This window comes from Melospiza georgiana, chromosome 1 (genome assembly GCF_028018845.1).
Source record: "Melospiza georgiana isolate bMelGeo1 chromosome 1, bMelGeo1.pri, whole genome shotgun sequence".
Lineage (NCBI taxonomy): Eukaryota > Metazoa > Chordata > Aves > Passeriformes > Passerellidae > Melospiza > Melospiza georgiana.
In genome coordinates this window covers 115,642,607-115,666,757 of record NC_080430.1, presented here as the reverse complement: position 1 = coordinate 115,666,757, position 24,151 = coordinate 115,642,607, and the positions used below count along the sequence as shown (strand labels likewise).

Here is a 24,151-nt window from a genome sequence, read left to right as displayed (position 1 = left end):
TATGGAACTTCTGCTTTAGCTGCTGAACACAGCAATGTTACATGCATCTCAGGCAGAGATTTAAGCAAGACAGAAATTTTAGCTCCTTTGGTAATTTCCTCTCAGCCTACCTAGACATAATTTCCTTATTAAAATAGAGGTGGGGTTATCCTTAAATAAAAGCAGAAACCTTGTGTTTTGACAGCATGGTAACATAGAGATTTCATTGGACTTTTAGTTATTCCACAGGTAAACTTTTCTGGCATTTTAATCACTTACAGCATGGCAGCTCTAAAATGGGTTTCCTTCTTTAATCGAACAAGTTCCACAGCAAACATTTTATAGTATGCTTTGAAAACTATATGCCTGAAAATTTAATTACTAAAGATCCCTAAACAATATTCAAGTCTTATATTTTTTTTTCAAAATGAATAGTTTTTTAAGGTAGTTTCAAATCAATTGCCTTAAAGGAATCAATTTACTTCTCAGTTGTCCCATTTGATCTTCTATATGTGGGAGGGGGTTAAAAGAAAAATAATTTCTGTTATTATGTGTAACAAGCTGATTTAACACAGAATTCATGGAGATTAGATACAGATTTATTTTATGGAGTAAATATAGGAGCAAAACAGGTTTTGTTTTCTATGACAGGATAATCCTTGGAAAGGTACCTATTAAATAATGTTCTTAGCCTTCATTAGCTACCTGAAATTCATCTTCCTGCCTGGGAAAAAACAGCTGCTTCCCGTTGTCCTTGCCAAGAGTTATGGGTCCAGTTAATCCTCTGTCTCCATATATCCAAAGAGCAACACTTGCTTCAGTTCCTGCAGTTCCTGTCAGTATTGACACTTTCCATTCATCATCCGAAGGAAGGGGACTCTCACCACCTTGGGGATTTCTCATTTCCTCTGTGAAATACAGAACGTTAGTGGGAGATGAAAATTGACATGGAACTGCCAGTTGCTGTTGTAACTTCAGCACATAAGGAGGCCATAACAGCAGAGGGGTTGTATTTTTTTCACGGCAAGTGAGATAGCCTGAAAAGATTGATTTATGTTTCTTGTCTAGACCAAAATGTACTGATTAGTTGAGTTACAAGAATCAGCTGGAAAAGAACAAGTTATCTCTCACATATGCCATCATCATGTTCTTTTTACATATTCTGGAGCAGAGCGAGGATGCTATGGTGCAGAACTGTCACCATTAAATTGATATTTCTGGTTTCTTAGTCCGATATTTAGAAACAAGTAGAATTTCTCCTCTGATGCCTTGTGTTGGGACATCATTAGCAGAGTCACATTTCTGACAATATAAACAATTTTCATTTCAAATTAAAAAAATGAGGAAATTAGCTTTCTTCAAGGTAAATATCAACTAAATACTGTAAAAAAAAAACAAAACAAAAAAAAAAAAAACTCAATATAGCCTTGCTTAACCATATTTATGCAGTACCATCATTTGGATTAAGGCATTCTCTGCATAAATGAGACAATAGCAGCATAGTAGCACTTTATGAATAAATTTCACAGCTCTAATGGCTAAGCAAATATAATTTGTAAAATATAGGCTTCACTAGAACAACACCTAGTGGTCTTCCATCTACCCTGAAGAGAAACACACATACATGCAGAGACATCAAAAGAAACCTCTGCACAGGAGATATGGAAAAACCAGACTCCATTAAGGGAAAGGAATTTAGTTTTGAGTAATTTAATCAAAGTGGAATTTACAAACATCAGATGTCTGGAACACTGCTTTTTAATAATGGGACCACTGACCTTGGAGCCCTCTCCAAAAAGAGGGAATCCTTGCTGCCAGGAACTTGTAGTGTCGTCTGACACAAGGGGCAGTTATAAGCCCCACATTTGAAAAGATGAACCTACACATTGCCAATATACTGTGTCCTCCAGGGCTTTCCAAATTGCTCACATGAGCACTTTCCATGTGACTGCAAAAAGAATTTTTAATATGCCACCAATATGAATTTGTTAAAGAATTCCCAGTGCATCACTGGGGATGTTTCTGCTGCATTGTATAAGTTATGTCATGATATTAGAGTCCTTTCCTTTTTTATTTGCTCAATTAAAATACTGCACTGGGTTTCTCTGGATGGAGTTTTTCCCTTCACTTATTTCACCACCCTTACATCAAAGGGAAAAAAACAAACACCCAACCAGACAAAATCAAACCAAAACCAGACAGAATTGATGCAAAAGCTATCACTCACCACCAGGAGCCCTTTTTTCTTAGAAGTTTTACTCAAAAGGAATTATACAGTTGGTTGGATCATCAGAATGTCCTATATTTAATTCAACATGGTAACCAAAGTACCAAAACTGAATTATGATCCACTAGCATTAATATCTTAACTGATGTGAAATATTTGCACAAGGAAATGCTAAGGAATTGGGATCTATACAAAGTTTTGCAATAAATAAGGACTGACTTCTGGAATCACAGGAAATTTAGCACTGGAAAATATTATAATATTTGGTTAATCAATTTTTAAGAAATTCAGAACTGTAGTATCATTACTTTTACAGCAGTGCCTTTAACAGTAGAATTATGACTTTGGAATGGCCATAGTAATTTAGACTAGGCATTGCTGGCTGGTTTTATTGATTCTTCATCATGACTGAGAGCAAGTTATTCTGACAGAAAAAAGAAAATTAACACCCCAAAAATAAAGCAAGAGGCAACCATCTAGAGTTTACCTGAATAATAACTTAATTACACTTGTCTTTCAGTACCTGAAAGAACAGAACAATAACAAATTGCTTTGGTGTGATAAATATTTCTGAGAACTTGACTGTGAGATTTTCTGTAACTGTAGTTACCTAGCTTCTCACCTGTAACTCTGAAAGATGGAGCTCCTTGCAGCTATCCAAAACCACAACTTTCTTACAGCAGAGATTAAAATGTTCATAAATACAAAGGTATTCAAGAAACATAAGGAATCCCATGCTGACTCTTATGCTTAGGACAAGAACTCCAGACTTGGCCAGCTGCTACCCAAAACAGTTATTGCAACCTCAAACTACCACCTCTTGGAGCAATTATAATGTACAAACAATTCACAGGCTTGGAATGCTTTCTGCCTCATAAATTACTGGCTCTTCTTACAAATGGAAATCGGTAGCATTGATTTGCTACAGGCTAAAAATATTCCAGTCTGAAAAGAGGATTTGATGGTTGCCCTGCATTACTCATGGGATTTTACACACTTCATGACACCATGCTGTAAATCTATTGTGACAAAAATTAATTCTAATAGGCCCGCATGAGAATGTTGAAGACACAACCCTTTCCACAACTTCACAGAAATAACTTTTTTTAAAATTACATACTTATCCTAAATGTAACACAAAAGGAAAATTATCTTGTCTGAGAAAATCATATGATTGAGTGACACTTTTAAAATGAACCATCAGAAGTTTGGGCAATAAAGTGGATGTATTTTTTATTACACCTTTGTGTACCATCATTTCCAATGTTAACTGAGGTGGGAATGAGATCAGATTTTATTTTTACCTTCTAAGTAAAATATATTAAAAAATTAATAGCAACTGATAATGCCAGACATACAGGAAAAGAATGTGGAGGATATAGAGAGCATTTCTCAGAGCTACACTTGGTTAGTACCAAACCACAGAGGTGTCCTCAGGGTCACAGACTGCATTTGTCTCATGGAAGCTAATGACATCTGAGCTATTAAGTGGAAGCTGGGACCTGACATCATCTCTGCACAACGAAAGAAGTTTCTTGAGGAACACTGACCTCACACTGCAATGGGAGAAGTCTAAAATGCTGTAGCATGGTTTTCAGTTTAATGGATCCTAAATCAATTATTATTTGTGAAAACAGAAATCAAAATTCACCTACAAGTTAGCAGACACAGATATAAAGAGGAGGGTCTGATCAGCCTAAGAGTTAATCTGCTCTGGGTTTGCCTGCTAAGCCCACTGCTGGATTGCAAACTCAGTACAAGCATCACCTTTTCCAAATATTACTGTGAGTGAAAAATAGAAAATAACAATTTAATGAATATCAGTTTAAACTCAAGGCTCACCTGTACATGTCAAAAGACATATGTTGAGTGAAAAGTATCTTACTAAAAAATTATCATTTTATTTGAAAGACAGAGTAGCTTTGATATTTCTATTCATTTTCCATAAGCAGAATCTATATTTATGAATGCCAGAAAAACTACTTACAAAGTGCTATAGACTCTCTGTAACCAATTTCACGGCAGATATTGCTTCTATAAAAAGATCCTTTGTATCCAACCCTAAAAACATCCAGCTTCTTTGAAAACAGGTTTGATGGCTTGTGTATTGTTGTCATGGGTTTCAGGCACAGCATATCTGCTGACAACCCACCACACTTCAGGAAGGCTCTGTGATACAATGATACAACATGAAGCCTGAGAGATTAGAAATAGGGTGTTTTGAGCTAAAAATGGAAAAAAATATTTCCAAAAAGAATTAAGTATTTATAGTGATTCCCAACTATGCTTGAATTTAACCAGAACACTTTGATTGAACTGAATTTAATTAAAATCCCGCTTGATACCTCCCATTTTACCCTATGAACAAGGATACCAGATGTGATGTCTTGTTCACATGGCCAGACTTTTCATGTACACCTTGAAACAATCTGAGGATCAAGTTTGAAACCAAATCAGCAACCCACCTGAATCATTTGCTACATAAATGCCTTTGAGACCACCTGTAACTGAGTAAGCAGTTGTCTCCCATAGTATGCCCCATAAGCACACCTCCCATACTGGAAGTTGCAATATAACCTTGTCTTTAAAGCTCTTTCAATGTAACAGCTATTTTTCCACCAAGTGAATGTGCTTCCATGTGCTGTTTGCAGCTCTGCAGTTTCCATTTACCCCACCTGCTTTTTGTGGTGATATGACACGATTCACACTGTCAGGGTCTTTGGCCACATTGAAATAAGAGATGCAGGAAGCAAACATGATCAACCCCACTCTTTAAGAGATGTTTCAGTCTCTGATTTGTTTAGTTGTTTAATTCCTTAGTTTGGTTACTAGGATGCTGATTATTCCAAAAATTCTTGTCTTAGACCATTTGTCCAACGTCTTTAGCTCAGAGGAAACATTTTATTTAGAAAAACACATCTACTAGACCATGACTCCAGAGGCATGATCAGAACAATGTTTATTTAACTCCCACCTGCAAAATCATAGGTATGAATCTAGCATGCAATGCATCAAAACCTTCCTCTTTCCTCCAGTGAACCATAAAGCAGGAAACATGAGTATGACAGCATAAATGAGAAATATTCCATTCTTTCAGTGAGCTTTAGATAGGATTCTGCACCATATCAACCTCTTAATTTCCACAGAAATATTCAATCAATGAATTACTAATTAATTTTATTAAATGAAGTTATTTAACAAGTTACTCAACCTTCTGGTTGTTGCTTTATCAATAAACCACATTCCAATGTTCTTTTCAGAAAAAGAGTAACTGGAAATCTCTTTTATGTAGTGTGTTTGTGCTCACAATTCAGAAAATCTAGGAAAAAAGTCTAGAAAAGCCATTTATTGTCCTTCCTGAGCTAAGTCTCTGCAAACACACACAGAGGACAAGCATAAAACATGTACCACAGCTGGTTTGGAAATTGTCACTTACTTGAGGGTGGGGGAGTTGAAGGCCTTTGAGGTACTGGCTCCTGGGCTTTTGCTGGTTGGATTTGAGATGCTCTGAAGTCGTTCTTTTCTTGTTTGGGTGCTGCAGATGTTCCCATAGGCTTTTCCCGGCCAACTAAAACAATGAAATGTAAAATCTGTCACTAGCTAGAAGCCATTTGCTTTTTCTTTCTCAGAAGCTAACAACAGATCTCACAGTTGTTCCACACAATAGACATCAAAATCGTTTTTCTGTTGTTCACAGAATGCTACAAAAACTGGGAACAGAACTGACATACCAATTAAAGTCCATTCAATGTTTTAAAAATCTAAGCAAAAATTTAACATTGATGTAGGAATAAAATGACTTGTTAACATGTGGCTTTCCCCAAAATAAACTTCTCTACCCCCAAAAAGTTTTTTTATTAAGAATGGAAGTGCTGAAATGAAAATTGCTAGAGGCCATTTGAATAATAAAAATTAAATTGATATTGTTTATATGAACACGTCAGACAGACAATATTTATTGCTTGCATAGAAAATATTAGCTCCTTTTAATACTCTTTTTAGTGAGCAACACAGATTCAGGAGGTTTGAAGCCTGTGAAAAAGTAACATTTAGCTTTATTTAATGACACAAGTAAGCACTGACTTGTTGAGAATTTCTATTGAAAACACTGCTCTTCCAAAAGATAATAAAGGAAAATAATTTCCTCATTTCTACAAGGACATAGTGATTAAAATATTCCAATCACCCTGCAGCAAACGGGCAAACAGGGACAGAACAGTAGGGATGTGCTTGCAGTCACCCTCATAATGCTTCAATCACAGTAGACATGCAACAATTCGTATGAGTGGTTGCAGGTTTTGAGACTCTCTTTTTGCTAAGTTTGCTCTCCTTGTGTTTGAAAAAAATCTGAGCAACTTCTCAATTGCAAACTGATGTCCATTTAGCCTTTTCATGAGTTGTTTCATTTCCTGATGTCTGGACTTGTCAAGTCCACCAGATAAGAGTACATTTCCTGCAGAATGGTGTTTCCTGCAGTTATAATCTAAGTCAGCTGGCTACCTTTGGTAGCCAGTTTTTCACGAAATTAGAAACTTTGTTCTCCTGAAGGGGAAAAGACAAGCAGGCCACCCAAAGACAGTGATCCAGAGGGTGCTGAGACCCAGTTTCTGAGTCATGGATAGTTGATTAGGTCAGCTCTCTACTGAAGAAATATTTTGACTGCAACAACAGTCAAATCTGACTATGGGACAGAGGAATAACATAATGAATATGTGGGGAGTACAATGTATTTCACATCACTGAAAAAGAAACTGAACACTGCCAAGTAGGCCTTCTTAAATGTCTACTAATATCCCTATAAAATCAGGAAAAACTGTAGTAAAGTTGTTAGCAAGACAACGTCTCCCAGCCTTCCAAAATCTGTGGCCAGAATGAGGAATACAACCAGGAAGCCAATGCCACTTTTATCTTGTCCCCTGTTTCAATTCTCATTCTCAAAAGCTTGATAGAAAAACAATTGACATCTAGCGTATCTTTAGTATTATTAAAAGAAAGGAATGGAGTTAACTGAATATGTAGGAGAAATTAAGTGTGCATACAATAATTTTTCACTTTTAAAACTGCTGAAACACAAGGGAAATTGTGTCAATGTATCTTTTACACTTCTGCTTTGAATTTTGTCCATTAGAAACACTAGTTACTAAATAAAACCATACACTATTGAGAAATCACATACATTTGATGACCTGTGGGTAGAAAAAGATATTTCTCTCTCCAGTGTTAACAACTGGCTTAGTTTGGCCATCTGGCAGAAGACCAACATATATCCCTTTATTTCGCACTGATTCAAGGCTCACAGATCCCATTTCCAAATTCTTCTCAATTTTAAAATGACAGTATTCATCACCCGTGCCCTAAGAAATTGATAACAGAAACATGAATCCAACAATTGAATTAATGTAGCTAGAAGACTCTTTAAAAGTCTTAATTATTACTACTTTCCAGCAATATTTCAGATTAACTTTCCACTCTTCACAACATGATACATTACTACACACACAGAGACATACCTGCACCCAATCCCTGTTTATTCCTTTATGACCACAAAGACTAATCAAGTAAGTTAGGCAGGTGAAAGACCAAGTGAAAGTATTCTGATTTATGCTATGATTTAGGCAAAGGCTAGGATATATTCAAAGGAGTTTCCCACTTAAACAATTTCCAAAGGATTAAGGAATGTGAAAGTATCTATATCAGAACACATAGGATATTTCTACACAAATTTTATGCATAGCCCAGATTTGCTAATGCTACATAATATAACATGTATTAAATAGATGTAATTAATTTTTTCCCTCAATTTCAGAGCATTTACAAGTTTAATTTCAAAACCTTTAGCCAGTGTCACTTTTTATCCGGATATCCTGATCCATTGGTGAGAGGACTGCTGAAAAATAAAATACTCACAAAGCCTATATTCAAAATATGGATCAAATATTTTAATCCCTGAAACCATACTCGAGGCAATAAAAAACTCTCAAGGACATTATACCTGAGAACTTACATGGCTCAATTTCATATTCAGTTGTCTTAAACTCCCAAATAAAAATTATGCAAAAATATTTCTTACATTTATTAACTTAGATGAACAGAAAAACACTTTAAAAGTTAGTGAAGTATACAGTTACTTACATCTTAGCTATTCTTTATTGGATTTTATCTGTATCATCTATCTAGCAGTACATAAGTTTTAGCTACATCCACATTCTCAATAGTTCAGTAGTATAATCAGATATTTACTGAGTCCATCAACTGCCACAAATCCATCAATTGACACAAAACCTTCGCTTGCTATATTTTTCTGCTTTTGCTTTGGCAAATGAAGGAAAATATTTGAAACATTTTTAATATGAACAAAGTTTTATGTCAAGCAAATAAAAAAAGATTCTCTCCTATCACTGACAATTCACTCAAATGGAAATACGAACAATAACTGCTTACTGTTCCATCACACTGGTCATCTTGGATCTTCAGATACATTCTTGGTTTTTTTACACTTTCAAACATGCAGAGTCCAGAGCTGATTTTATGCACTTTCCAGTAGGATTCCTGCTGCTGCTGACCTGCTCCACTGCAGCTCCCATCAGGTTTAAGGGACAGAGCCTGGCAGAGACTTGTGTTGAGCAGAATGATGGCACCATGATGAAACACACCCTTTAGATCAGAAACAAAAAGTCCTCTGTGAACAGAACAGCTTTTCTCCATATTAAATTTGGATACTGATACTGCTCCTACCATTTAATTGTAAGCACTTATGCATGTCCTTGTATAAAAGATAAAAGAGTCAGTCTCAAGTAATTCAAGTACACCTCCAGTTTTTGAATACATGCTGCTTTCTGTGCAGGCACCAACCAGAGCAGTGGAAATCCTTCCCTACTCTGCAGCATCCCTGCTTTTTCTTGCTCAGCAGCACGGCACAACATCCAGAGAACAAGGAGAGTGGCAAATTAAGGAACTTATCTCTTTTCAACAGCAGCTATGTGCTACTTTTTGACGGTCTGCTAGGAAGTTGAGGGTCTCATCTTTCCCGTGTTACTGCTCACTCTGTCTGCGTGTTCCAGCTGCTGTATCCGAGAGCAGCAAAGGGAGCCCCCTCAATGCCGCCTACCTGTTACACTGGAGTTGGGCTCCACCTCGTGGAGGAGGATCCCTCTTTTACCTCGCCAACCTCTGAAACTCCGTAAGGAACAAGATGCTTTATAACAGCAAATTTTAGAAGGGTCTTCCTAATTTTTCCCTGCCCACCTTACCTTGACATGCACGACAAATTCTCTGGAAAGCCCAGCATATCCTGCTGCTTCATCAGCCACTTTGCCTTGGATGTTGAAAGCCACAGTGTGACCTGGGCAGCTGGCTGACTCAAGAATGGCACAGCTGTTTGCTTGAAGGTGGACACGAAGCTCGCAGCAGGCCTTGTCTTTGCTCTAACACAGTCAAAGAAGGAATAATAAATTATATGAACTATATGGCAAAATCCAAACAACAGAGAGAGTATTACAACAGACTTTCTGTGTTGTTGAAGTTCTCACAATACTAGCAGTCTAGTACAAAAATCAGATGTGCAATTGTGAAATTGTGGGCTCTGTGGAATTTGGCAGAAACAGTTCAATGTACAATGACACAGATCTGGCCATAACATGAAACATACATGGGTGCCTCACTTGGAGAGTGTGCCACAGCCTATAAATATAGCAAAGTATAAAGCTGACACAAGCAGGAAATGAGCGGTGGTAACTCTTGGCCACCAGCCCAACTTCTCTTGCTTTTGTGTTTGTTCTCATTCATTTATACTGTTCTCACAGAAAACACTCAGAGAAGCAGAAGTTTTACATGAAAGAGTAAAGCAACATGCTTTACTCCATGATTGCCTGTTCAGCTTGGCAGGCTTTATGATCCCTTTGTATGAAATAAATAATTTAATATTTTATCAAACAATTTCTCAATACGTAATAATACATATTTAAATATTTTATCAACTCATTATCTCATAGTTATATAAATTCTCATATTTAAATAAAACTAGAATTTTAATCCATGTAAAATGCTAACAATCCCTCTAATAATTGATAATACTTCTAATTTACATCATCTTGGAATTTTCAAGAGTACAAAGAAGCAATATTTCTAGGAAAATTTTTCGTTTTCAAGGCACTGCCTTCTGAAGAAAAAGCCAAAAGAACTGTCTCTCAGATTCAATATACCTATAAAAGTAAAGAAAAATTGTATAGATTTCAGAAGTAGTTGTGAAACAAGTGAGTAAGCATATCCTCAAAGCACAATTAAGTATGTGTTATAAGGCAAATTGCCATTTTATGTTGCCTTTTTGTTCCTCCAGTGCCTGAGAGACAGATCTCATGTCTTACAGGTACCATGAAACATCAAAGACTACCAAAGCACCCTCAGACTCATTTTTGAGGCCTTTTACCAGAGGACTGAAAGCTCCCCTGTGTAAGGGGAGGTACCTGGGCATTCCCACCTACGCTCCTCATTCAAACCCTGCGCATATATTTACACACATGGATCATCCAGGGCCATTTCACTCCAATCAGCCCTAAGGAGTCCCTTTACAAGAACCTGGATTACTCCCATTTCCTGGGCTAGGTCATACCAGTTGGATATCGGGAAGAGGATCTTCACAAAGAGAGTGCTTGGGCACTGGAACAGGTTCTCCCTGGTTGCAGCACCAAGCCTGACAGAGCTCAAGAAGTGTTTGAACAACACTCTGAGACACATGGCGTGACTCTTGGTGCTGTCCTGTGAAGGGATAGGAGTCAGATTTCCATGATCCTTGTGGGTCCCTTCCCACTCAGGATATTCGCTGATTCTATGATCAGAAGGAACTGAATTCTACAACTCCATTTATCTACTTGTATACTGCAAGTGCTGAGGAAGAAAGGTCATCGTAAGACTTTGAAGCTGGGCTGGAACAAATCAAAATGCATCAAAACAAACCCTGGATTATACCAGCTGTCTTATGACTGGTATTTTACTTGAAAAAAATAAAAAAAAACACAAAGGAAAAAGGGGCATTCATTTAAAATCAAGCCAGAGAATTTTCCCTTATTGAAAAAGAGGAGATATTAGAGCATTCCAGGCAGCTTGTCAGCAAACAAATATAAATGACATCTTGGAATGGCCTGGTATTTCTGAATTAAAGAAAATAAATTTACCAAAAATTAAAAAGTAAAGTGTGAGAAAACAAAGCCCTATCTCTAAATTCACCTATTTATCAGCAATTTCCTGGGTTCAGTTCTGTAATTCTTCACTCATTATCTGATTGGAAGTACAATTATTTATTAGACAGATTATAAAAACTTTTTTTTTTTAATCAGACAATGACATGTCTATGAAGTAACAGCATTTCCTACCTTTCCAGTTACACGGCCACTGACAAGAGCAAGAGCAAGAGATGGCATTTGATGACTGCTGAATATACATATATTTCTCCTTTTGACATTTACATCAAAAAGACCTAAGAGTTAAATGAGAAAAAAAAAACCAGAAATATGAAAGTCTAATAATTCATATTTGCATTTAATTACAATAGATGGTTTATCATTTTCAAGGAAAAAGAATTAATTATGTGTTTAACTCAACAGTTTGACCTTTCTGATCAATAAATTCTCTCATTCATTCAGGAAAGGGCATCTAGGGACTACTAGTCTCTTTTGCTGCCTTGAGGAGAAAAGCCCTGAAAGGTAATGATAAGGAACAAATTTCTTTTTATCAGCACATATGTTTAAAAAAAATCCATAAAAAGGAGCTGAGAACTCCAGCATAATGATCTGGGCTCTAGCACTGAATTTAGATGATAAATAACAGATGATGTAGGGAACATAAAGCTCTCAGGTAAAAAAAGAGACTTAATTTTCTCTATACTCATATTAGAATTAGTAAAGCAAATCCTGCAGCATAACTCATGGCTTCTCAAATTTTAAATCTGACCAATTTTCCAAACAATTAACTGTTATAGCTACAAAATACTGATGAAAGGTAAATTCTTGCCATTTTTTATTGTTCCCAGGGACAAGAGTGATTTTTTTTTTTTTAAGCAACTGTTCTACCAATCCATTATGTTGCAGTTTTGTAAAATGCAGCTGTCTCTGGAGGAGTCCTGTGGTGACCTGAAAGGTTCTATCACTTCAGAAAAGGTCTGTGTAAGGTCCCTGTGTAAAGTCCCCGGTGAGATGTCAGAAAGATTGAACAGTTCCATCAGTTCCAAGGGAATAAAATACACGTGCCTAATATGATATGTATTAGAGTTAAGTGTTACTAATGCAGGAGGAGGAAAGTCGATAAAAGGTGGAACTGGTAGACTACCATGAACATTTACAAAAATGGAATAAAATGAATTTATGCATACACACACACATATAAAATATATATATGTACACAAACACACACACATACACACACATATATACTCCTTATTAATTAACTCCGCCTAAATTTGAGCTTGTTATCTTAGATGGATCTAGTTTCAAAAGACTCTAGCTGTCCTTGCCATGTGAGTTCTGTGGGAGAACCAAACTGGAGATGACAAGAAGTTTTTCTATTTGGTAAAGGAAAGCCAGTGACAAGACACCATATGAGAATTTGTGTGTGTCTGTGTAAACTAAGCATATATTTTCTGAGTCCTTATAGTCATTAACACATATGTATTTTAAGCAAGGAAAATGTTTAGTATGATTATATACTCTTATCCATTTTAGGAATCTCAATATTAAAGTCTTTCTTTGTATCTCTTATGCACACATCCACATGGGAAATACTTTACCATATTTGTTTTTCTTGTCACCAAGAGTATCAACTCTGCTATCTGGGTAGAGGCAAACGAAGCCACGAGTGACCTTGTTGTAAAATTGAAGTGTAATGCCTTTCCGAAATTTCCACTTTTCTGCAGCCCACTAGTTTTGTACAAAACAAACAGAAAAGACTTATGAGAAGATATACACAGGAATTTGTCATACAAAGCATTCAACTGACCTGATTTCACTCAAAGCATCATTTCAGGGGTTTAAATTAAAATGAAAAGGTATACTCTTACAGTTTTTTCTCTCTTGAGTTCCAGCTCTTGTCCTGTGTGGTTAAAAACAGTGTAATTAATTTACAGAAATTCTTCATTCCCTTTGAGACAGTTTTCTTCCCCACCAATTCTCACTTACTTCCCGGAAGCATTCTGGCATCTGTCACAGGCAGCTCTCGAGAAATATTGCCATCATCCTGTCCCTGGTCCAGCCACCTAAGAACCAGAACCTCTTTCAGTAATAACCTTGATTGGCAGCTTCCAAAGTATGCATGACACTTGTATACAATACTTGCTGTCCTATGCATTAAAGTCTCAGGGCTGACAAACAGCAATACAAAAATCCAGCTTTAGTAAAAAGAGATCAACATTGGCAAAAATTTATTTTTCTTTCTTGTTCTTGGTGAAACATAAATAAATGCTTTCCTGGACTGAGTTAAAAGGACCTGACCCAATTGTTACATGTCAGAGAACTCAGATTCATCCCAGATCAATCATGAATTGTGCAGTGATCACAATGTTTGTTCTTCCTGTCTGCAAGAAGGTGACAGCAAGGTGCAAATTGTTCCATGCCCTGAAAATCCCTATAGGAGGAGGCAAACCAAACAGTGGCAACACTTTCACCATGTCTGAGCTGTACTTTCACATTGCTTTTGTACACAACTACTTATGTAAGTTAAGTCTAACTCCATTTGAGTCAAAAGCATGCCCACACAGAGCAAGAGAGCAAGCACGGCATCAAGCTCTAACAATAACTAGCACATACCCTGCATTTTTCTGCCTGAAATGGATTTGAACTCTCCCTAAATTATGCATGAAGCCAGCATTATAGATCTCTTCATAGCAGTTCATCCCATCTCGAATACAGACTCAAAATTAGGTCAGGCAAGGATGAGGTGCTGTATCTGATAGGCAGAAAGCCCTTACTCACACATAAATCAGTTCCAGTGTGCACATCGCTCACTCTGGGCTGTCTCAGGCAGTTATTTATTCACTCACAGAAGTGAGAGGAGGAAATAGAATTGGGGTGCCACTGGCAAGCTGCAGCTAGACTCTTACGTGACTGGACTTTACTGTTCCTAATATTTGCACTGATATTTATCGATTAAGATTTTTCCGCAAGGTGTTGAGGATTAATCAGGCATAGATAAAGCTGTAAATGTGTTATAGAACAGAAGAATCAGAGCAGCAGCATCTGCAGGGGAAAAGGCAGGGAAGTTAGGATCGCTTCAAATTACATTGCAGCTGAGTGACAGGCTGCAAAGCAAATGAGTAAAGGGGACGTGGTCAGGCAGCTGCATTTGTGATTGTCATTTCACAGGATCTTAAAGGCTGATCCTGAGCTCACTGAACCCCAAGGTAATCTCCATGCTAACTTCAGTAAATCAGGAGATTTGCTCGAGAGCCAGCAAGCCATTCTTCTGAAAAGTCTTGCATTGCATGACATGGAAGAATGGATGAACCTACTGGTGTCAGATACAAGGTGTTGGATACAGAAAATGTGCAACAAAAGCCTGTCTTAAATAGTTCAAAAGGTGCAAGAATGGCAAGTTCCCACACAGAACTTTTTATTGCTTTTTCCTTAGTTCAAAGACCAGATGTTTGACCAGATACAATTCTTAGAGCTGTAAGAAGACCATCAGACCATCTCAACTCTCTTCTTAGGAAGTACATATTTCCGCTTACAGGATATTTCAGGAGAAAAACTAAGGGTAGTCACAAATTTATTAAACATCTAACACAAATCAAATACAACCAACCTGTGACAAAGAAAAGTATAATCCAAATCTGTTATAGGATCCTTGATTACAACTTTGTCCAGAAACCATCCATTTCCTTAGAAGAAATAAAGTGAAAAACAAAACATTGTTCATTAAAGAAAAATTGATGCGTTTCATTCCGTCAGACTTCCTATAGTTTTCTCTCTTCTACTGGAACTACAAAATCTGCAGCTCCGCTGGCAGGTTGAAAGAGTGATGGCTACCCTTACAGCTAGAGAGAGGACAGTACCTGCTCTGGGTACTCTGGAGCTTCCTTATAAGCCTGAAAGCTGCTGGGTCTGTCTCTGCCTACATCCCTCCCTCCTTTAACATTGTCATCATATATGTCTTATTAGTTTTGCCCATCAAAATAACAACAAAATTATATAGCAGCTTATGATGGCTCAAAATAAGTTGCTGTGTTTACAGTATTTAGGTTCAAGAGTTTGAAAAACAGGACTTTTGAGAGCAAGCATTTTAAGTTTTACCATTAATTGGAAGTCTAATGACAAGATAGGGTTACAAAAATCTTCAATTGCATCTTTACAGTGTAACTGATAATGCTAATCCATCTAAAATTATAATAGCTCATTTTCACTTTAATACAAAACACAAGCAATGTTTAACATGAAAACATTCCCCCTCCTCACAGTTTTTAACAGGGATTAGTAAAAAATTACTATCAGATGCTGTCCTTTACATAATGGTTGAGAGTACAGCACAGGTGAGATTTCTGACCTGATCCAAGCCCATTGTGTCCTATGACAATCTTGTACAAACATCCAAGGTGCACAGCTTCAACAGCAAAGATGTCAGTCTGTAATCAACCAACAAAATTTCAGAAAAATCTAAAATGCACAGCATTCTTCAGCCACGAATTTCTGAAGACCCAAAACCCCTTATAGCTCTTTAGTCAAGATCATAATTTGAAATATTAGCTGATGATAAAGTGAGAGCAAAACAGGAAGGTCAGGTTTCCTGAAACAGAAGTCTGATCACTTTGCTAATGGGAGTAGTGCCATTCAAATGAATGGGATCAGAGTCAGAAAAGAGAAACCTGTTGAAAGCCTCAATGGATAAACCATTAAAAATTACAGCAGATTTTAACATTAGAAATGTGGATATAAAATTAAATTTCATTTCCCCTTTGCTTATTAAATAAAATTTTTAGAAGAATGAAAACCAAAAGTACACAGTTTACCTATTTTTAAATGAAAATTCTCACTTGCAAAAGCACTGGTATAACTTTAGAAAGTATTTGGAACTTAATTAGGGAATTTTTGGAAGCCATTGGAATGTAGTAATTATCTCTTTTTCTAACTGCAACCTTCTTGGAATCACCACCCACCCAAGAGAGAAAAGCCAGACAAGCATATCAAAAAATGCCCTTTCACTTACTTGTCCTTTTAAAAATTTCTTGGGTTTCTGTGACCTGAGCAGCTGCCTTGATCCTGTATCACCTCTTTCTCCATAGACAGAAATGTAGACATCAGCCTCAGTTCCAGCGTTCCACAGGTCTCCTGTTGTCACATGCACTTTGTAGACAGTCACTGACAATAAAAGATGACAACTTTTCACATCACAAGCACTATTATATAGTTACAATAACATCTAGCTGGCTGCAGAGTCCAAAGACATCTGTGTAAAGGACAGGGTACAAAACTTTAAAAATCCTATTCAATAAAATAAAATATAAAGTTGATTTATGTTTTCTGTGGTTGTTACATTTATTGTTGTCCCAGACTGTCACTGGTGTAGAATGCAAACAGACAGTAATTTTAAGTCCCTAGTAGTGTATCTTGGAAAAGCATCATTTGAAATCATCATAAACTGAAAAATAAATCCAAGATTAGAGTCACCATTAGTGGTGAGATCAAAACTATAAAAAGCAATGGGAGCCATTAACATTTTGAACACACTGGTTAACCAAACAGGCTAAAATCTAGCACCATAATTTTAGTTTTCTAGGACCTCAAAACTCAGAACACTGCATTGTGTTGTTATTTTAGCAATTAATGCTACAGGATAGAATCATAGAATGGTTTGGTTTGGAAGACACCTTTAAAGACCATCTAGCCCTTGCCATGATCATGGACATCCTCAGTTACATCAGGTCACTCAGACCCATGTCCAACCTGACTTTGATTGCTTCCAGGGATAATTAACCTCTCTATATTCCATGTGGAAATTCTTTAAAGCATATAAATTTAGGGCAGAATAACAAATACTTAAATTCAATAAATCATTTCATTAACAAGAATGGATATTGCAAGTAAAACTAAATGTAAGTTAAAATATGATGAAACTAAAGACTATGTTACATAAAAATATCTACTAATATAAAACTGTGGTACTTAAAATGCAGAAGTAGGAACTCCATAAAATCCAGAAGTAAGATAAAACAAACAGTCATAATCTTCAGTATTAACATGGGAAAGGCAAAATTTGTGCCAATATACACTGACAATATTTTGTTAGACCAGATGAGGTACTAAGAGAATGAAAGGGGAAGAGAAAACCTAATTTTCTGGCGCACAAGCTCTTCTTCCAAGGGTAGGTGAGCGTGTGCTTCTCTGTCTTGCAAGCAGAAAAAGTTTCTGAACCACTGAGTCCGAAACAACATCAATGTTATAATCATTCAATTGTCAGTTTCTATTTGAAACATGTTATGAAGCTTGGCTGTAATTCTCTGAAGGAGACTGTTTCCAGATCTCACTCTTCTGATGGCCAAACACCTTCCTTTAATAAGCACTGAAGATTTATTCACATCAGTCCGTATCTGCAATTATGCTAGGTGGCTGGTCAGTGTTGCAATTTTTCCATTCATCCTTATTTTTTCATTATTATCTCTCATTTAATTATATAGGGGTTTTGTGCTTGTTACTAATCAACCTTTAAAGAATTCAATTTGGATAATGGTAATAATTCAGCAAAAACACTAAACAGCCTGCACAGGTTTAATGTGCCCATCCAGAACGCTAGTGGTAGTTTCCTTCTGGCATGAGAGCTAACTCATTTTGAGATCAGAGCCTCTGAGCTCCTCTGAAGTATGTGGCAAAGGCCAGCCACATTTAACACACAGAAGCTTTTGACGCTCTTGACTTAGCACCATAACCAGGCACTATCTTTCCCAGTGTATGCCTGTCTCAATACTCAAGATAGTTTTCATTTAGCAACTGTTAACTCATGCTGCACTTTACCCATATAACTTCCCATGTCACCACCTGATCTTGCCCAATTTTTTCTTTGCAGCACCCTCCACGAACATATGTCCCATGAACAGACCACTGCAGAGGGTGAGAATTAATTTCTCTAGACCAACAATTCCACACATAGTACCACAATAATGCTCTATTGCAACAATTTCCTCCTTCAATAACTACCTGCTTTCCAATTCCTGTAAGAAGAAAAGCAAAGGGACACCATCTAGCAACACTGTGTGTCCCTGATTTATTCTCAGGATATAATTAATGATTGTGTCATAAACCATGAGCAGACAGGGACAAAAAGTAGAATGATACAGGATAAAACTTCAAATGAATGCTGCTCAGTCCTCCAGCATTATAGCAACAAAGTCTCTATGTAACACTTCTTAACAGTTTAATTCCCATGTTTTTCCTTTGAAAAAAAAAAAAAAGAATGTTAAATCAGAGAGTGCTTCAGCCTCTTTTTATTCAGAAATTGATTTTAAAGTGCCTCTCATCATCTCTCTTTCACATTGAATCCAGACCCCTTCACTGTTCTGTTATCAAACTATCTTCTGTGAAGTTAAAAGCTGTGTTCCCTTTACACTGTCTCATGCAGAAATATAACACTTGCAAAGAGACACAGGGGCTGTCTTTCAATTACTAAATCAGAGATGAAACTGCCTTCTCCAAAGCCTTCTGCATGACCCCTTTTACACTGAAGCTGGTAGAAATGCACAGAAGCTCTTTTTTTCCTCCCTTGTGTGAGAGAGAAATTGTTAACTACAAAATGCAGATTGAGAGGTTGGTTATAAGTGGGTCTTTGTGCTTTTCATGCATGAAGATTACTCAATAATGAAAATCTTTCATTGTATCTTCACTTCAGAAACAAGGAAAGCTGCTACTCAGAAAGAACCCAAAAATTAGGATGTTCAGAGAATCACAGAATATTCTGTGCTGGAAGGGACCCACAGGGATCATTGACTACAATCTTAAGGGAACAGCCCATATAGGGATTGGATCCACAACCTTGGCATTATTGGCACCATGTGCTAACCAACTGAGGTTGTTGAGGTCTGCATCTCAGGATATTTAAACAGAAGGACATTTGGGGAAGAAAATATACTGCAAATAGGGTAATAGAGCATATTCAATACGATATGTCAATTATCATTAATTAGCATTTATTCAAAGGGGTGAGGAGGCCCTTGACTTTTATACCAGTGTGTTTGTATGTTCCCATATAAAAACAGTATTGGTCTCCTGACCAAAGAGATCAAACCTGTGAGGAAGCAGGCTGAGCGCCTCTGAGGCTTCTCTTGTCATGAAGATCATGACCACCCAAGACCAAAAATCATTGTGGTTAATGTGGATGGGCCTCTCTCTCTCTTTCTAGAGCATCTTGTGAGCCATTGACATCTGCTTAGTACTGGGGGAAATCGTCCCAGTTATTCTTTTTCTCTTAAAACAATTTTGAAGCACAAACCTGGTTTTTTCTCTGATCTTCTTAAGAAGGTTCTTAGTGTCAGAGCTCAGTCGTCACAGAGAAGCATAAATATAACTCCAGGACACTCATCTCTTTATCACAAGAGTAACTCTCCCAAGGTATGTTTTCCCACATTTTCTAGACTTCTGCCCCTCAATTTTATCTGTATATATCCTCTTCCTCTAGCCTGCACCCACAATATCTGTTACCACTGAAATACCTGTTACTATTTCAACTTTGCAAGATCAACACAAAGGACCATAGACACACCATAAAGCACTGATAAATTGTTAAACATTCTGAAAAAGGTGTTTCAACTTTTTTAGGGAACTTAAAATGGAATTTTCTCTCATGCCATTAATTTTGTCCTCTGCAGCTGATATGATTTTTGTGGGGAACAGAAGAGGATGTGTGCCAGGTGAACCTTGCTCTAGTGAAATCCTAGCTCAAGTAATACCAGTGGTGTTATGGCTCTTCCCCCTCTAGTATCACACCCCAATAGGATGGGAATCTGCCACAGTATTCTCGCTCCCTCACCCACATCTCTCCCAGGACACAAGCCCTTGTAATTTTCTTAGAAATTTTCCAGAAAAGTACAATGCCTATTGGAGAGAAGGGATGAACAAGCACAGACTTTCCACCCCTTTGCACTGATCAAGCAGAGGGATCATTAGGAACATCAGGGACTGGTGTGGTAGAGCAGAACACTAAAACAGTGCAACAACAGCAACACACAATAATTTTCATATCCTTTGGAATAATTTACCTTTGGAATAATTTACCTTTAGAATTACTATACAATCTCTCTGTGAATAATGGACATTTTAACACTTACAGCCTCCTGAAATATTTATTCTGAAAGATTTATTCCATGCCCAAAAATTAAAAGTATTCTGGAAGTCTGAGCCACTTACCAGAAAGAGACTGAAACAGCAGCTGCAATGGTAACACTGGAGCTATAATCCTCAGTTACTGAAAACAGAGTTTGTGATCTGGCTCATATGCTGCCTTCATGATGGTTACATGTCTGACATGTCTTTACTATTGCCTTTGTCTTAAACCAAACATAAGCACAGAAAATCTTACCAAAAAAGGAATCCACTTAAAGAATGTGTGAAATTCAAAGCATTAAAGACTTTCTCATTTCTTTTCTAGTGCTTTTTAACTTTTCACCTGACTGTGCACAGTAACAACAGGAAAGCAAAGCAGAAAAAATGTTGTGGCAGCCAAAAAGTAATAGAGGGCCTGATGAAAAATAATGAACTCCCCTCTATCGACATCAGTCTGGGCTCTGACTTTGCTGATGTGGTATTGTGCTTACCTGTAAGAATAGGCTGACCCTGCTGGAAAACAGGAAGCTCCACAGATATTTCCCCATCAGCCTGGTCCTTGGCCAGCCATCGACGTGCAGGGAAAGAGAACTGCTCCCCTGAGAAAAGGTTCAGCAACTGCACCTAAATAGCACCAAGAATTCCAATTTAACTTGCTGATCTCAGAGCAGATGGAACAGAACATGAAACATGTGGGATGCTGTTGAAATCTGGGCAGGTGGAGCTTTGAGGATAACCACAAAACCATGGGTTTGGAGCATTTCTGCTCCCTGGATCCAACTGCCCAAATCTGACTTTTGGCTGAGTCATATTTGAAAGCTCAGGGCAGAGTAACTCAAGTGCAACTGAGAAATGGGTTTTTGTCAGCTCGGGAGCACTCCCACAAGCTGCAGCTGTTGCTCCAGCTGGTACAGCCATGGGGGCTGGCACTGGGTGGCATGGCTTACCACAGACAGGACTTCTCACCAGGAAGCTTGTCAGTGCTTGTATCGCTACTCCTTTCACTTTTATCAGAACAGGAATTAAAGGGACAGGTTTCAATGTGACAGAAATAAACCATGAAAGTGCCCCAACACCAACTGAGACCTACACAATGCCCTACATTATTTTCTTCCATGCCCAGCTTCAAGCATGTAGCAGCAAAAGGACCGTATGCAAACCAGCTTAAGGAGGAAAAGAAGCTATTTTGTATTTCAAAGTATTCCTTAGTAAGCACTTCAGAGGCTGCTGTATATTTTAACAGTCCCTGATTATGCTAATTTATACCCATATCTACAGTAGATTTTGGATTGGCAGAGAGAAGGGAAGACACTCCTACTTGTAGTTTCACTCTGTGCTTTGCAGAATCTAATCTCCTTAATTTGAATATTGAACAAACTCAGATTTACTGGAAACATTTTTATCTCTCTTGCTGCTTGAATATTAAAATTTAAAGACAAAGATTCATCTTGTCTGACAAACCTGGCTCACCTTAGCCTGTCAGCATCTGCTGATGAAGCCTGAAAGGGAAATTGGGATTAGCAAAGCAGCACCTCCATGGACATTTCCTGGCCTGGTATCATCTCAGTACAGATACAGACACAGAAACCATGGGAAACTGATGGAGAACTAATGTAACTAACTACCAGAAAAGCTCTGTAGTTGTATAAAATACTCTTTTCGTTTTCTTTTCGTTTTAGTTCTTCCTGAAAATAAATGTAGGTTTCCCAAGAAAGAGCCATGCTAAGTGTCTGCAGGTTGTTCCTCTTGTGTGAAGTCTAGAAATCAATGACTGATGACTGTATTCCTTTGTCTCTGAACCATAAAAACACTATCTGTAAGGTTTGGATGTATTTCCTTTTTTTTTTTTTTTTTTTTGTTTCTTTTACTTTCTGCCCACAGTTGCAAAGAGGGAATGACCTGGTGCTGGCTGATGAACCACTCCCTAAAAACTGTATCTGATTGACTGAGATTCCATAAAGAGACAATTAAAACTTATAAGTAAATAACTAAAGTGTTAATTACACAGCAGTGTTGGGTTTTTTTAATTTTACTGTTGATTTCGGTTAATATATCCTAGGTGGAAAGAAGGTTAATAATAACTTTTCATTTTTTTCTCTTTCCTTTTATTTTTTGCCAGACTTCCTCAGTCTCTCCTTTTTAAATGTCTGTCTCCAAAACTCAGTAAAGCTGGAAAATAGCTAAAGCTATTTTAGCTATATAGCTATTTTAGCTATTATAAAACCTAATAGCTAGGTTTTACAATCAGGCAGTCATCACTTAAATTGAAAGAGATATAATCCCTATCATTCTATTCAGAAATCTCTTAAAGTGATAATAGTTTACTCTTAGATAGATAATATTTCAGTGTAGACATGAACTGGCTAGAGGTATGAGCTCACAGGATCTTGCCTAAACTTCAGTTAACACTTCCCAGATCTCTTCCTTCTGAGTCACAGGCCCAGGTAAAGACAAGTATCAAATAGCCACAGATTTTGAGCACTGATCAATGAATATTTGACTTCAGTGGGCACTTTGCATTTGATAGATCTGGATATATCATGAAATACAATTTAAACATTGAATTTACCAGCAGCTGCTAAAGTTCTTCATAAACTGCAGTCTCTTAACTGAAAGACAAGAAGCTCTGGCACAAAGATGGAAAGGTTTCAGGCATGCATAGGACATAATTGGCACACATAGTATCACACTAGATATTAAGATAAAAGTTAGATCCTTTAGTTTCCAGTGCAGAAACTTCTATATTATGCTTCCCAACCAAATCTTGAAATGCAACCATCTCATTCTCTTTGATTCATTATATTTGCTTAGCCTGCATCAAGATGTTTTTTACATAAGGAGAGAAAAGGACCTCTTCTTGTCTTTTTCTTGTCACAGACACAGAACTAGAAATATTTGCAATGTACCTCTGGTGCTGTGCACAGGGACCCATGGGAATCAGGGACAGATTTGGGGAGGAGTTGGCTAGGCTGGGTTCAGTGACTTTGTGGGTTTAAGCAAACTCCAGACACTACTCTTTGTAGCATACAAAGACTGTAGAATATCCAGACTATGGCAGCTAAGTCAAGCAGTCTTCCCTGCTGCCCAGCCACACATTTTTAAAGAAACATAATGCATTAAATTGAAAACAGCCAACCCAGACATCATAAGCTGCTTTAATTCCACACAAAACCATTCCTTCATAAGTAATCCCTTAAATGAAGGTGAAAGCATTTGGTGAGGCTAATATAATCCCAGGGATTTTTTTCCTTACTCATATTTTGAATCCAGTGTCATAGTGACTGCTTTTGGACAGATAAAATTCTTTTTCACTGCTTTTACCTCTTTGCAGTGCCAGGCAGGGGAGTTTCCTGCATTTGTATGTCCTAAACGTATTTTGTAGAGATGTCCTATGTTCCTAGTATTGACCTGCAAAAGAAACACAACTAAGGAAACACAGAACATTTGTTAAAAGAAAAGATACACAACAGAAATTCATTTAGAAACTGTAAGGTGAAACTTTTGGTTTAAGGAATTAAATATTCTGACATTTAAACAAGCCCTTCCAATATATTTTACTTCAGATAATCCTTAGACATTTGGGTCCTCTAAAATACAGCCCTCAAAAATCCTATTGGCCTGCCAATTCCATTTAAATATCTTCAGGAAGTTGCTGTAG

At 37.3% G+C, this 24,151-nt stretch overlaps 1 protein-coding gene across 1 annotated transcript in view; it reads right to left on the bottom strand.

The window, feature by feature from the left end:
- RP1 (RP1 axonemal microtubule associated) overlaps positions 1-24,151 on the bottom strand; it is a 164,839-nt gene that overhangs the window by 123,849 nt on the left and 16,839 nt on the right. Inside the window, 15 exon segments of the mRNA XM_058025257.1 lie at positions 685-885; positions 3,681-3,720; positions 5,666-5,774; positions 7,383-7,560; positions 8,648-8,860; positions 9,457-9,618; positions 11,563-11,678; positions 12,984-13,113; positions 13,254-13,285; positions 13,372-13,448; positions 14,993-15,068; positions 15,731-15,809; positions 16,391-16,542; positions 20,985-21,117; positions 23,815-23,901. Of these exon segments, the coding sequence (XP_057881240.1) occupies positions 685-885; positions 3,681-3,720; positions 5,666-5,774; positions 7,383-7,560; positions 8,648-8,860; positions 9,457-9,618; positions 11,563-11,678; positions 12,984-13,113; positions 13,254-13,285; positions 13,372-13,448; positions 14,993-15,068; positions 15,731-15,809; positions 16,391-16,542; positions 20,985-21,117; positions 23,815-23,901 (1,785 nt within the window).